This window comes from Phaseolus vulgaris, chromosome 11 (assembly GCF_000499845.2).
Source record: "Phaseolus vulgaris cultivar G19833 chromosome 11, P. vulgaris v2.0, whole genome shotgun sequence".
NCBI lineage: Eukaryota > Viridiplantae > Streptophyta > Magnoliopsida > Fabales > Fabaceae > Phaseolus > Phaseolus vulgaris.
The window spans coordinates 14,793,751-14,808,271 of record NC_023749.2 but is presented as its reverse complement, the minus strand read 5'-3'; the positions used below and the strand labels follow the sequence as shown (position 1 = coordinate 14,808,271).

At 33.8% G+C, this 14,521-nt stretch overlaps 1 protein-coding gene across 8 annotated transcripts; it reads left to right on the top strand.

Moving 5' to 3' along the window:
• Positions 1–927: 927 nt before the first annotated feature.
• LOC137815196 (protein STRUBBELIG-RECEPTOR FAMILY 3-like) lies at positions 928–12,109 on the top strand. 8 transcript variants are annotated; one of them, XM_068618393.1, is made up of 17 exons: positions 928–1,505; positions 1,707–1,929; positions 2,486–2,615; positions 2,725–2,796; positions 3,006–3,071; positions 3,148–3,219; positions 3,297–3,368; positions 3,459–3,530; positions 3,610–3,675; positions 3,834–3,899; positions 4,492–4,913; positions 5,024–5,505; positions 6,158–6,429; positions 10,738–10,876; positions 11,062–11,198; positions 11,285–11,441; positions 11,531–12,109. In XM_068618393.1, the coding sequence occupies exons 2-17, from the start codon at positions 1,809–1,811 to the stop codon at positions 11,627–11,629; spliced, it is 2,445 nt and encodes an 814-aa protein (XP_068474494.1). In that variant the 5' UTR covers positions 928–1,505; positions 1,707–1,808; the 3' UTR covers positions 11,630–12,109. The 8 variants fall into 8 exon arrangements, with proteins under 8 accessions (XP_068474494.1, XP_068474415.1, XP_068474615.1 ...); XM_068618314.1 differs by having other exon boundaries at positions 938–1,258; XM_068618514.1 differs by having other exon boundaries at positions 1,094–1,258; positions 1,738–1,929.
• The last annotated feature ends 2,412 nt before the right edge of the window (positions 12,110–14,521 follow it).

Here is a 14,521-nt window from a genome sequence, read left to right as displayed (position 1 = left end):
ATTAAAGTAAACCTTTTCATAAAAAATAAGTAAAAAGTAATTACAGTTGGCAAATTATGTCTAAATAACCTTGATAAATTCTAACATCACGCGCAGCTGCAACAGGTGAAACAGAATTTTGTTTTTCCATTTTATACTTTTTAAAATAATGTTGGATACATTCATCATAAGTAAATCACATATAAAATATAATTTATTCATTTGAACATATTACGTGAATTTTGAATTTAATCAACTGTATTTAAATTTAAACCTAAATATATCATTGAAATAAATAAATTGTTTTCAAAAACTGAATAAGATATTTTAAGAAACTTAGCTATGATTTTAAGAACTGAATAAGATATGAATATATATATATATATATTTATTTATTGACAATAAAATTTTATGTGTACAATTATGTTTCAGTTTTTTTTAGGAGAAAGATGTTTTTGATGGTTAATTCAAAATGATTTATTTTTTATTTCTATAATCATAATAAAAATTTATACAATAAATTTGAATTTTTAGAAAATTATGTATTTTTCATCTTTAAAATTGTGTTAGAACCGTGTTATAATTGTCAGAAATCTAATAAATATTTTTTGAATTTGATACTTTACCGATATGTGTCCTATAAGTGTTTTATGAATCCGATACATGTGTGACACATTATTTAAGAGACATGTCAAAATCTCATAAGAACTTAACTACACACAAATTATAATAATTTTAAATTTATAAATATAAAAATATTTATCTGGTAAAGGAACAACAATAATTAAAAGATAAGTGCAATTGTGAAAATAATTTATTTTATTTTATTTATTCTGTGAATAAATGCTAATTTGAACAAGCATCTGACTCTGGTCTTTCAAAGCAGATAAAAAGGTTGGAATAAAATTACCTTTTCTTGAAAAGAATTGATAGATTCCATTGTTTTGCAAGAAATGAAGATTGACATTACAGTAATCTTAAATTTTAATTTTGCAGAAAATGAACAGAAAGCAGAGAAAGTGCACGCGCCTACCATGGTGTGTGGAAAGATAACTCTGGCATTCTGAAAATCTTTACAGAGTAGATATATATGACTTGACTTCATTTCTAGCACAGCCTTTTTGCTTTGTTTATTGGAAGAGAGAAAAACAGAACAGTGAGACAGAGAAGAGAGAGAGAGTGTGTGTTTCAGACAACCTCTTAGCTTCGTCATTGTACCTTTCCAAATTTGCCTTTGCCTTTGCCTTTTTTCTTGTTCCCAGCTCCTTCTTTTACAAAGGTTAGGGTTTTACGCAAGTTTCAACTACTTAACAATAATTATCAGTTTATTGTTATACGCCAAATTCCCCTTTTTGATGCAATGCTGTGTGTGTGCTTACGTTCCCTTCCTTTTCATCTGTCTTACACGCCAAGTTTGTTTCTATTCACCACTCCTTTAACAATTGTAACTACTTCTTAGCACAATCTCAAAACAAATTCTCTGCATTTGCCAACTTTGTTTTGCTCTTCATTTATTCTGTTTACTAGTGAGTTCGCCTCATTCATTATTTTATTTTATTTATTTCTCAGGTTTTATTTTTGTTCCATGTTTAATGCTTGGTATCAAAGTATGCATTAATTTTTCGTTTTGATCTTGGGGTGTGCTTTGCTTATTTATGGCGTGAATGGAGGGGGTGTGACCTTTTGGTAGGTTTTGATTTTTGGATTTGTCGAACTTGTGATAATAGCTTCAAGGGAGTTGACCGGGTTCTTCTTCAGTTAAGAGGATGCTTCTGTGATTGGGTTCACTAAGAGGAGTGTGCTGAAGATTAAGGGTGTGGTGGAGATCAATGGATTGGAAGAGATCTGCTTTGGAGTGCCAGAGAGTAAAGATCTGCAGACAAGTTCTGTTGGGATTTTTGTTGATCTGCACAATTCACACTTCAAGTGCTGTCACCGATCCCACTGATGGTAAGGATTCTTACTCTTTTGGCATCTTGAGCTTTGGCATTTTGCGTGGTCTCCTAGTGAATGACTGTAGATTCTGTGGTCACACTGGTGTAGTGGACCGCCGATAGTGCAGTCTTCTGGGACTTCTTTTGTTTTCAATATTATGTGTGTTTCTCAATGGTGGTTGAAGTCTATCTTCTTCTCTGCAATCTGCTGGTAATCAAATTGAATTTCATGTGTTCTTAGATGATGCTTTGGGTTGATATCCTTCTTCCCCTTTAAAACTGAAATTATTACACTTTCTGTTCCCGTGGCTATTCATTCTATAGTTAATTGCTATGTTTGAATGTCCCTGATTTAGTGTTTAATAATTAGCATTATGTTTAATAGTTAACACGATGATTGTACTATTTAATGTTTAATAATTGGTCTGTTGATCTTTAAATGAGCTGAATGGTGAAGAGTGATTCATGTAGCCTACCAGAATATTTATGAATTACTGCTTCAACATATTCTTGATTTGTCATGTCATGCATCTGAAGTCTTTAGGAGTTCTAAAGTTTTCTGATTGTATCAGTTGCTGCAATTAATAGCTTCTATATTGCACTGGGATCCCCTGTTCTGCCTGGGTGGGTTGGTAGTGGAGGAGATCCATGTGGAGAAGGGTGGCAAGGCATTCTGTGTAATGGGTCATTCATACAAAAAATGTATGTTATATTGTTATCCCTTTGGCTCCGACTCTTCATGTTGATTTGTTGATTAGCATCTGAACAAAATAGATAATCACAAGTTTTCTTATCATCTTATTTATGACAGAGTTCTGAATGGTGCAAATTTGGGAGGAGAACTGGGAGATAAACTGTCAACTTTTGTTTCAATCTCAGTGATGTAAACATAACTCTCTCTCTCTCTCTCTCTCTCTCTCTCTCTCTGTCGTTCTTCATTTATCTGTGTGTACATGCATATGCATGAACATGCACATGCTTGTGCATGTATTGCTTTTTCCCAGCTCATGAATTTCTGTGGTCATTCTTCTTATAGTACTTATAAATTTCTTCCGCGTCCTCTTTACTGTTTGCTATGTATTTTGGAGGTAGTGATCTAAGCAACAACAACATTGGAGGAAATATTCCATCTAATTTGCCAGTTACCATGAAAAACTTGTACGTAATAACCCAACTCTGATACTAGCTATTCCCAACAATTTGTGCAAAAAGACATGATGGATTGTATTTTCAGTTTTCTTTCAGACAACCAGTTTACTGGAAGTATTCCAACCTCTTTGTCCACTTTGGCTGGACTGACAGATATGTGAGTTTGTTGCTTCTCCTGCCTTATATTAAATTTTATGCAAGTTCATCCAAATTATATTAATTATCTCCTTTCAGGTCTCTTAACTACAATTTCTTAACTGGAGCAATACCAGATGCTTTTCAGTCACTTACGCAGTTGATCAATCTGTATGACCCCCATTTAATTTTCATTTGGATGAAGATTCTTTGCTTCCTTATTCATTAAAATATCTGATGGAGGCATTAACTTTTCTGCAGTGATTTATCTCATAATAATTTGAGTGGGGAATTGCCTTCTTCCATGGATAACTTGTCGTCTCTGACCACCCTGTTAGTATTTTGTTTTATCAAGATCAAATTATGACCTTATTTTTTGTGCCAAGCAAGCTCACTATTTCCCTGTTGGCAGACGCCTACAAAACAATCAATTGTCCGGGACACTTGATGTCTTACAAGACCTTCCTCTGAAAGATTTGTACTTCTCTTAACCATGTCTCTTGCTATAGTAGTTTATAAATTGTTTATTTTTGGATTTGATACCTTTTAAAATGTGTATAGGGTTAGATGCTATCTTTCTAATTATAGTACTACTTGATTCTCTGAAATTTATGATTTTCTGCCCTCTTTGAGCAGGAATATTGAGAACAACCAGTTTTCTGGCCCAATACCTCCAAAGTTGCTAAGCATCCCAGCCTTCAGGTGATAGTCTTAAAAAATCAAGTACTTTATGTATTTTGATTCTTTATGCTTAAATGGGATTATACCTTCAATTAGTAAAAGAGAAGATGAACATGGAAGTAGGTGGTTTGGACTATCTTTTCTCTAGTTAAGTGGTCAGCAAAAGTAAACACATTATTATGATTAGTCTCAAGAGTCAAGATTACACACTATTTCCAATTTGTAATATTTACTGTGCATTAGATAAGATGCACTTGTTTTGCTCTCAGATTGGTTATGAGGGTATTAACTTGTGTGGGGTATACTGGTTGTGATTCTGGGCCAGTTAAATGACATAAGACTTGAGTAGTTTAAGTTGTATTGAAAGTAATATTTGGCAGTTAGCACTGGCAAGTCTTAAGGGGAAGTTTTGGGTTATTTTATGTGGCTATGACTTATCATATCTGGCTATCTTGTAGCTTGCCATTTTTTCTTTGACTATTGATAAGTGTTTGTTTCTTGTTTGAAATTTATTCTATTATTTATTTGATTTTGGTCTCATCAGAATTTGGAATTTGAAGTATATATAGTTATTTTGTAGCTTTAGTTTTTAAAGATGATATTTGTTATTTAGGCAAGCTGGAAACCCATTTAATGTTAGTGGCACAACAACTCCTGCTTCTTCACCTCGCTCCCCAGCAATAGCACCACCTGGAACTCCTATTTCTGGTGCACCACCTGGAACTCCCACCTCTGGGGCACCACCATCTTCTGGCCGTGTACCTACTAAGCAGGCTGATGGACCAGCTGTAGCAAATGAATCACACTCTGGGAAATCCAAACAATCCACAAAAAGGGTGGTTTGGATATCTATTGGTAGTGTGTTGGGATTCATTATTTTGTTACTAGGATTCATTCTCTTTATTCCAAGATGCAGCAGAAGAGAACGAGATGGTAGAAGGTCCAAGCAACGCCAAATTGGTGCATATGGGGCTGAAAGGGAAATTGCCAGGGATAACGGAAATTCAGTCCAACCACCTAGTCAAACGGAAAAAGGTATAAATATACCCAGTCCTTCATTTTTTTAACTAACTTTTAGTTACTCATTGGAATGATTATCAAATTCAAACCTTTAATATTTAAACAATGATAATTTATTATATCAGTACCAGTAGGGGATGCTCCAAGACCAAAAGAGGGTCGTCAGGCAGAGACTAGGACAGTCTGGGCTAATCCAAGGCCAAAAGAGGGTCATCAGGCAGAGACCAGGACAGTCAGGGCTAATCCAAATCCACAGAGTGAGCAAGAGAAGGATGTGCAGAGAATGGCTACAATACCAAAGCCAGGAGAGCATGAGATAGATATTAGTGCACTACAAGTATATTCAATGCCTCCTCCCCCTCCCCCACCTCCCCCACCACCCCCTCCCCCTCCCCCTTCTACTACTGAAAAGGTGACTGTTGAGCCAGGCACATCCCGCAGAGCAACTAATGTCACTCCACTCATGAGAAGTTCAGTTCCTCCTACTTTTGCAAAATTTTTTGCTATTGCATCCCTTCAACAGTATACAAATAGCTTTTCTCAAGAAAATCTTATAGGAGGAGGCATGTTGGGTAATGTGTATAGAGCCGAACTTCCTAATGGCAAGGTGGGTAGCATTGTTTATTAATTACATTGAATATGTTATGTCTTCCTTGACTTTTATCACCCTTAAATTGCCAATAATGGCTACATTTATCTTGTTGATACTTTGTCCTTTCATTAGTAGTCTTGAATGTTTTTGTAGTTTAATAGACATTGTCTTCTTGTTTGTTCTTATTTCAAATTTTGTATCCTGATGTCAAAATATAGTGTAGTATGCAATTTTTATATTAATGTTGTTTCTGGTTTATTTTCTGATGGCTATTTTTGCATGATAATGTGAATTTTACACATTTGAACTTTCTTATTTAAAAATCTTATACAAGAACTAGTCTTCCCGGTGATGCAATTGCAATATGCATTGATGGCTCCTTCTCTTCTTTTTGCTAACACAATTGCTTGTCTCTGCTACATCCACGATTCTTGAACAACATTATTAAACTATATAAGATCGTTTATTCAATATTTTGTGAAGTTATTTCTTGGAGGACACGGTAAATGGCTAAATGCATATATTGATCTATCAAAGTTTTAACTACTGATATCTGTGGATCACATTTTCATTCTAGTCTCTGTTTCCCTTTTCTTACTAAAATATCTTAGTGTCATCACTTGATGGGATTCATATCTGACACTTGACTTTCTTTATAAACTGTTAGTTACTTGCTGTAAAGAAACTGGACAAGAGAGCTTCTGATAACCAGAAGGATGATGAATTTCTTGAATTGATTAATAGTATTGATAGAATAAGGCATGCAAATGTTGTCGAGCTTGTTGGATACTGTTCCGAGCATGGTCAAAGGCTTCTTATATATGAGTACTGCAGTAATGGGTCACTGTATGATGCACTCCACTCAGATGATGACTTCAAAACAAGACTATCATGGAATGCTCGAATTCGAATAGCTCTTGGGGCAGCCAGAGCTTTAGAGTAAGTCAAGTAGCTATTATTATGATGAAGAAAAAAATTTGCTCAAGCTTGTTATTTTAGCTTACAATGGGTTCAAAGTTTTTTGTTTTCAGATTCTTGTTTCTCCTGCCTAATTATTTCAATTGTCCTCAATGAATTCATTTAAAACTAAAAGTATTTTTGCAAACTCTTTATTATTAAAGAGCTAAGTATGACTTGAAAAGAATAATTTGAATGAAGAAGGTTTTTATTCAATTGAATTAATTGAAACAGTACATTAACCTCTATATATAGAGAACTCTAACCTTAAAAGTAATTATTCTAGATCTTCTACAGTTTCTAACAACTTCTAGTAGTACATTAATATCTTACTAACAAGAAGCTTCTAATAGTACATTTAATATGCTACAAACAACACTCTCCCTCTAACTTGTCTAAGTCACCAAATTTCCACCCAAGAACATGCAATATCTTGAGGTGGATTTCCTATCTATGGCAGACCCTGCATAATCTGCATCAGTGTACACTTCCATTCTTAATTTTTCATTCCACTTAAACAATAATTCCCTTCCTGGACTTGTCTTCAAATATTGAAGGATTTTGTTCACAATTTGTAAATGTCTATCCCTTGGATCATGCATGAACTAACTAACTACCCTCATATCATAGGTTAAACTGATTAACTACACTCATATCATAGGTTATGTCAGGTCTGGTGTGAGCAGTGTTATTGATATTGGATAATGAAAAATATTGGGGACCCCAAAAATCCTTTATGAAGTTATAACAGAAACCATAACAGGTTATGGTGGAAACATTGCGGTAAAAATAAATACAATATATACGTATAGATAATTAAAAAAATTACAAAAATAATGAAGGAAAGATAAGAAATCTGCAGTTGTGAATTTGAATTTTTAGGGCTGCAACAATTATAATATTTGAAATGGGTCAAGTAAGGCCCAAATAAAGCTTGTTTTAAATAGGTTTTACAACTTAAATTAGCATTTCAATTAATGCAGCAACTCACTTCCCTTCATGCACTGCAGAACACATCTCATCCCATCTTGTAGAGAATTTGAATAATTAGGGTTACAATATTTAAAATAAGTTTGGGCCTTACTTGGCCCATTTCAATTATTTTAATTATTGTAGCTCTAATTATTCAAATTTACTACAGTAAGATGGGATGAGATGTGTATTACGAGTCTACGACGCATGAAGGGAAGTGAGTTGCTGCATTAATTGAAATTCTAATTTAAGTTGCTAAACCTACTTAGAACAAGCTTTATTTGGGCCTTACTTGGCCCATTTCAAATATTATAACTATTGCGGTCCTAATAATTCACAATTGCATATTTCTTATCTTTCTTCCATTATTATTTTTTAAATTATCTATACGTATATATTGTATTTTTCTTTACTGTAATGTTTCCGCCATAACCTGTTATGGTTTTCGTTATAACTTCATAAAGGATTGTTGGGATCCCTGGTATTTTCTGTTATGATATCGATAACACTCTGATTTTATATGGAAGAAACTCTCTAGATGATCCTGGCCTGAGACCAAAGATGCCCTTGTTAGGAGCTACGTCAGAGACATGCATACGAGATGTGTAAGGAGAAGTATTAGGAGTACTAAGAGTAGAGACATGCATACAAGATGTGTCAGGAAAAGTATTAGGAGTACTAAGACTAATGTTAGTATGAGATGGTTCATGTATGAAAGGGACAAAATATGACGAGATTCAAAAGACGAATACTCCCATGAAGTTGAGGACACATGTAAAATGATTTAGTTTCATCGAAATTGACATCTATGGTGGTAGTTAGGCTTAAAATTCACTTCTTAATATGGTATCAGAACCATTTACAACTTATCCTAACAAGAGTTTGTTAGGCTAATCAGGTCACCTGCCATCGGACCACCCATAAATATAGGCTTAAAGTCCACTTCTTAATAGAAGTAAGGTAATAAACTTTCGACTCAGAAGATAGTAACAACGATATCCCTTTTCATTAGATGCATAACCAATGGATATACATTTAATAGCTCTAAGATCTCACTTTCCATGAGATTGACTATGAACTTGGACAAATACAACACATCCAAACATTTGACTATGAAGACTAGAGAGGAAAGGAACACATGGAAAGAAGGAAGACATGGACTCAATGGGACTTTGACCATCTAGAACCCAAGAGGGTAATGGGTTAATGAGATAGGTAGCAATGAGGGTAGCCTTTCACCAATAAAAATTTGGGATATTCACAAGGAAAAAGAGTGCCCTGTGTTACCACCAAAATATGCTTATTTTTTCTTTCAACAATGCCATTTTGTTGTGGTGTATCCACACATGTGAATTCATTAACAACATTTTTGGAAAGGAATTTAGACATATCATGATTTACATATTCCCTTCCATTATCAAAACACAAACGTTTAATTGACTTTCAAAATTGTGTTTTTATCTCATGAAATAATTTGACAAATAAGGTAAAAACTTCAAATTTTCTTTCATGAGGAAAATCCATGTAACATGGACAATCATCAATAAAAGTGACAAACCATTTAGCTCTTGATATACTAGGGTTTAATGCAAGCCCCTGGACATTAGAATGAATCATCAAAAGGATAAGCACTCTTAGTATTATTAGGAGGATATGTGGCACGATGGTGCTTTGCAAGTTGACATACATCAAATTTAAATGACTCAAAAGATTCTTTGGAAAATAAGAAAGGGAACATAGACTTTAGAACAAAAATGGATGGATCCCCTAGACTATGGTGGAGAAGTCAAATTTGACAGGATCTACAACTGGTGCAAGATTGGGGTGGAGACATGAGGTATTTTGTCTATTGTTACTATTCTTAGTTCTTAAGTTGTTAAGGCGATACAATCCTCCCTCGTCCTTACTAGTTCCAAACATCTTCCCTGTGGCATTAAAAAATACAATGAGTGGGAAAGAAGGTTATAGAACAATATCATGTGTAAGTTTTTGAACAGAAATAAGGTTATTAGAAAGTTGTGGAACATAAAGGACATCTCTAAGATTGAGAAATGGCATAAGAGAAATATTACCATGTCCAACTATTGAGATACTAGTCCCATTGACAATAGTAATGTAATTACCATGAAGAGAAACATATGATGTTAAAAGAGATGAGTGTGGAGTCATATGGTCAGTCGCACCCAAGTCAAGAACCCAAGAGTCCTTGCATAAATTTTTAGAAACATTAAAAGTGGGTTCTTGCATAAGAGAGTAGGTACCAAAAGGTGGCTTACTAATAGACTCCACGAGAGATTTTTTAGATGTTCAATTTTAGCACGTAATGCAGGCATTTCATCTTCAATTGAAAAGGATGAAGGAAGATCAACATTGTTTTATGGAGTTGTCGCGCTAAGATAAATAGTAGGATTCTTTAGTCTCCTTAAGTAAAACAAATCAGTAAGACAGAAAGCTCCGATGACGGTGACAACTTTGGTGACCCTCCTAAGTAAAATGGAACTGTAAGACATAAAGCTCTGGTGACGGCGGTGATGGTAGTGGTGATGGCGGTGGCGGTGGCGACGACAATGACTGGTGGTGATAGAACCCCCAGTTGGGTGCACTTCAGACAACACTAGAAAGAACTCTAGTTAAGACAGTAGAGAATAAATATCGAAACAGGGCTCCCAAGATTGGGAACTCTGATATCAACTTGAAAGGAGTAATCCAAATGAAGGAGGATTTTTATTCAATTAAGTTAATTGAAACAGTACATCAGCCTCTAATCCTAAAGTAATTATTACAAAGAAATCTCTAGAATCTTTTGCAGCTTCTAAAAACTTCTAGTAGTACATTGATATCCTACTAACAAGAAGCTTCTGGTAGGTACAGTTAATGTCCTACTAACAAATAGCTTCTAGTAGTAGATTTAATATCCTACTAACAGTATGTTCAAACCTTACTAGAACTTTCTAAAGTGTAAATCGGTAAAACTCATGCTTACCATCAAATCTTCTCGATGTGGATCTTACAATTACTCAAAATACATTATGCTATGCTTTGTTCTTCGTATGAAAGAGAAAGTAATTTATATATCGCCAAACTCAAATTTTAGAACCAATTGAAGCCAAAATCATTAGATATTGGAGCGGACCAAATCATGGTTTATCAAACCAAGAAATGTCATATTCAGTCTATTTAGAGAGCTGTAGGATTTGGTATAATTTATACAAAAACGTATTTGGATGTTTTGTGCTGGGAACATTTTTTTTTTTCTTTAATATGTTTTAAGATACAAATTATGATGTTCTGAATGTAATATTCTTGTCCTTCAACAAGATATCTGCATGAGCAATGTCAGCCACCTGTAGTACACAGAAATTTGAAGTCTGCCAATATTCTGCTTGATGATGATCTATCCATCCGGGTCTCTGATTGTGGTTTAGCTACATTGATAGCTTCAGGATCAGTCAGTCAGGTAAAATAGCATTTGATATTGTAAAAGTTTTTTCAACATAACGAGGGACATGATAAAAAATTTACTGGGTTGATGATGTACTTCATGCTATTGTAGGAGAGATTTATTATTAAATAGCTTGTCATTAAATAAGCATATCAATGCAGTTTGCATGATAAGTTTGTTAATATTGTGTGCATTGTTAGCTCTCGGGGAACCTGTTAACTGCTTATGGCTATGGAGCTCCTGAATTTGAGTCTGGAATATACACATACCAAAGTGACGTGTACAGCTTTGGAGTGATCATGTTAGAACTTTTGACTGGCCGTCAGTCCCACGACAGGTCAGAATGGATAAAGTCATAATTAGAGTATTTCAGTCATATGTTTCACACTTTTCATCAGTTATTATTTGCAACATCCTCAACAGGACACGTCAACGCGGGGAGCAATTTCTGGCCAGATGGGCAATTCCCCAACTTCATGATATTGATGCCTTATCGAGCATGGTCGATCCTTCTTTGAATGGAAATTACCCAGCAAAATCACTGTCAAATTTTGCAGACATTATCTCTAGATGCCTTCAGGTGATTTTTATCTACGTGAACTTTAAGTTCCAGTTATTATTACCTTATTCTATGGAATTAATTTTTTGCCTTGAATGTATGTAATGCAGTCAGAGCCAGAATTTAGGCCAGCAATGTCCGAGGTTGTCCTATACTTACTAAATATGATAAGGAGGGAGTCTCAGCAAAGTGAATCAAATGAAAAATGAGAATGGTAATGGCATTTGTTTGTGAATTAATCATGATGTGCAGAGAATCACTTGCTGAATTTCAACTAGTAGAGATATCATCTCAGGGTAGCCCGATTAGTTGTCTCCATGCTTCATTATTTCCTACTAACCTATTCAACATCCAATGCCAAGTTCTACCGGAGTTTTTGTCCTATCAATATAAGAAAACTGAATTGTTGTGATCCACACTTGTATCTGTAGCCGTATCATATCTCATAATTTCGTAGTTGATTAAACCATTGTCATGTTGGTAGTGTAGAGGTGTGCTAACTAACCCATTTATTTGATAATTGTTTCCAAATTCTTGATAGTGATGTAATTTCGTGATGATATCCTTGTGGCTTAGGTTCATCCTTCACAATAAAAGTTTGTTGATCATTTGTACCAAATCGCTGACAAACATTGTAACTGGATATTTACTGTTCTTTGTACACTTCAAAATGATATCTCTGGTTTACTTGTGCTGTGCCTGTTGGATCTATATTTTGGATTGCAATTGCATTTGCAGCATGTAATGTAAACTATAATTGTGTTTAGATAGAACACAATGATAATTTATTAATTGTAGGTCCAAAATAATTGTTTTCAAGATCTTTGAATTTTATTTTTAAGATATGTGGGATTATATACAAGGTCATGAGTTCAACATTTGAGTTCTAAGTCTTTATTTCTGTCTTGAAAACATCTATAACACTATAAAGATAATTTTCCTCCTTTGTGTACACAATTATTTTTCCAATTTTATCCTAACCTCTTGCAATTCATTCATTACTTGCTCCTATCATTTTTTTTTTATCATTAATTAATTACGCTTCAATTGGATAGGATATGGATTATTAAGGATTATTAAGTGTGTTTTGCTGGACTTGGATAGAATAGGTGAGGCCAAGTATATATGTAATGCTAATAGGAATAGGTTTGGAGGCTAAAGGTTCTTGAAAAATATTTTTTTAGGATAAAGGGATTGGTTATAGTCTCTAGACAAGATATTTAATGTTGTACTTTTGGATAATTGTATATTTCCATTTGCATCTTTACTGTGAAATATCTGAATTAAATCAATAAAGTAATATGAATTCGTAAAAGATTATGATTTTGAGGGTGTTCTTGAGGGAATGAAAGTCTCGAGGGAAAATAGTGCAAATTGTCAACCCCAATTTTGTTTTAGTAGTTAAAATTAACAATTGAAACAAACAATAAAAAAAATAACAATTAACTTGAAAAATAAAAAAGAAAATTCAAAATACTAATATAATAAAAGAGAAGCGTAAGTTAAAGAAATAGAAAAGTATATTTGGTTGAAAAAAATATATTTTAGAAAATTATTTTATTTTCTTTAGAAAACACAAATAAATTAGTACCTACAAATAAGATAAAAAAAAATATTTATAACATTTTTTTATATAGATATGGTCTAGAAAAAAAAGATAAAACTAAAGAAATCTTTCTTAATCGTATTTAGTTTTTTTTTTCAACTCTTTGTTAGTTCCTTCAACCCACTTTCTCATGCGGACTATTTCTTCCTGCACTTTCATATATTTTTCTGTCACCTCTATACACAACATGAAAATACATTTTTATCTTTTTTGTGTCATCCTCATAGATTAGTTTCTGGATTATGTAATCTGGAAACTCATTTGAAAAAAGACTTCTGGAATACATAATCCGGAAGCTAAATAAGACTTCTGGATTATGTAATCCGGAAAGTAATCATGCATCTGAAAAAAGGCTTCCAGATTATGTAATCTAGAAGCTAATTACAAATTTGAAAAATGACTTCTGGATTACGTAATCCAAAATATTATAGAGGAACATTTTTGGAAATTTGAAAATTTATGGAGGTGAGAGAAGAAGGTATGGAGGTCCAAGAAGAAATAGTCTCTCATGCATTCAGGTAGATATCTTATTTCCCTCTTACTTATAGTCCACTGACTTCATTCTCTCATTTAGTATTGATATGATAAAGGGAGTATGAGTTCATGGGTCGCCTTTAACCCGTTAGTCAATGGTAACCTACTAAATTGAGATTGTTTCTTCTTGCATCTCCATGACTTCTTCTGTCACCCGATACTAAAAGCGATTTTATCATTATACCTTTTAGTAAAAAATATTTTAAAAAATTAAATATAACTTAATTTAACTTTAACCTACTTCTATTTTCTCTACGTTGCCTTTCACTCTTTAAGCGGCGTAGCTCCCACCCTTCTCCCACCTCCTTCAAAGCTTTCTGCTTCTAAAGTTCTCATTCTCTCAAAGCTTTCATCCTTTCTAAACCTCTCTTTCTCCATCATTCACCATTGCCTTCTTCATCCACAGGTTAGTAATTTTACTGGTTTTCATTTTTATTTTGTAATTTGATGGAAGTATTTGAAAGGACATAGTGTAGTTTGGTAATTTCTTCGCATAAATAGGTATCGGATTATGTAATCTGGTGAGTGTCTAGTTAGTTCCGATTACATAATTCAGTGGGGTTTAGGATTTCAAGAAATTCTGAATTATGTAATCCAATAGGGTTTAGCGTTGCAATAAGTTCTAGATTACGTAATTCGATATTGCCAGTTGTTTAGTTAGGGTTCCAAATTACCCTTTTCGACAGGTTTACCTCGTAATTTAAAGGGACATTGACATTTTCGAGTACCTGTTACACTAACCTCCAAATCATTCTTATACTTTTTGTAATTACCCCTCTTCACAGTCTAACAAGACATGTCTTTTTCCCTTGCTTTCCATTTGCTATGCCATACCTAATAAAGACAATAACAAAACCAAGTCCATAACCAACCCTACAAACCCATTCAAGTAAGTCTTCTCGCAAAGGAAGCATCTACACAAAGTTATTATAACAATATTACAAAATCACTTCTTCAAATT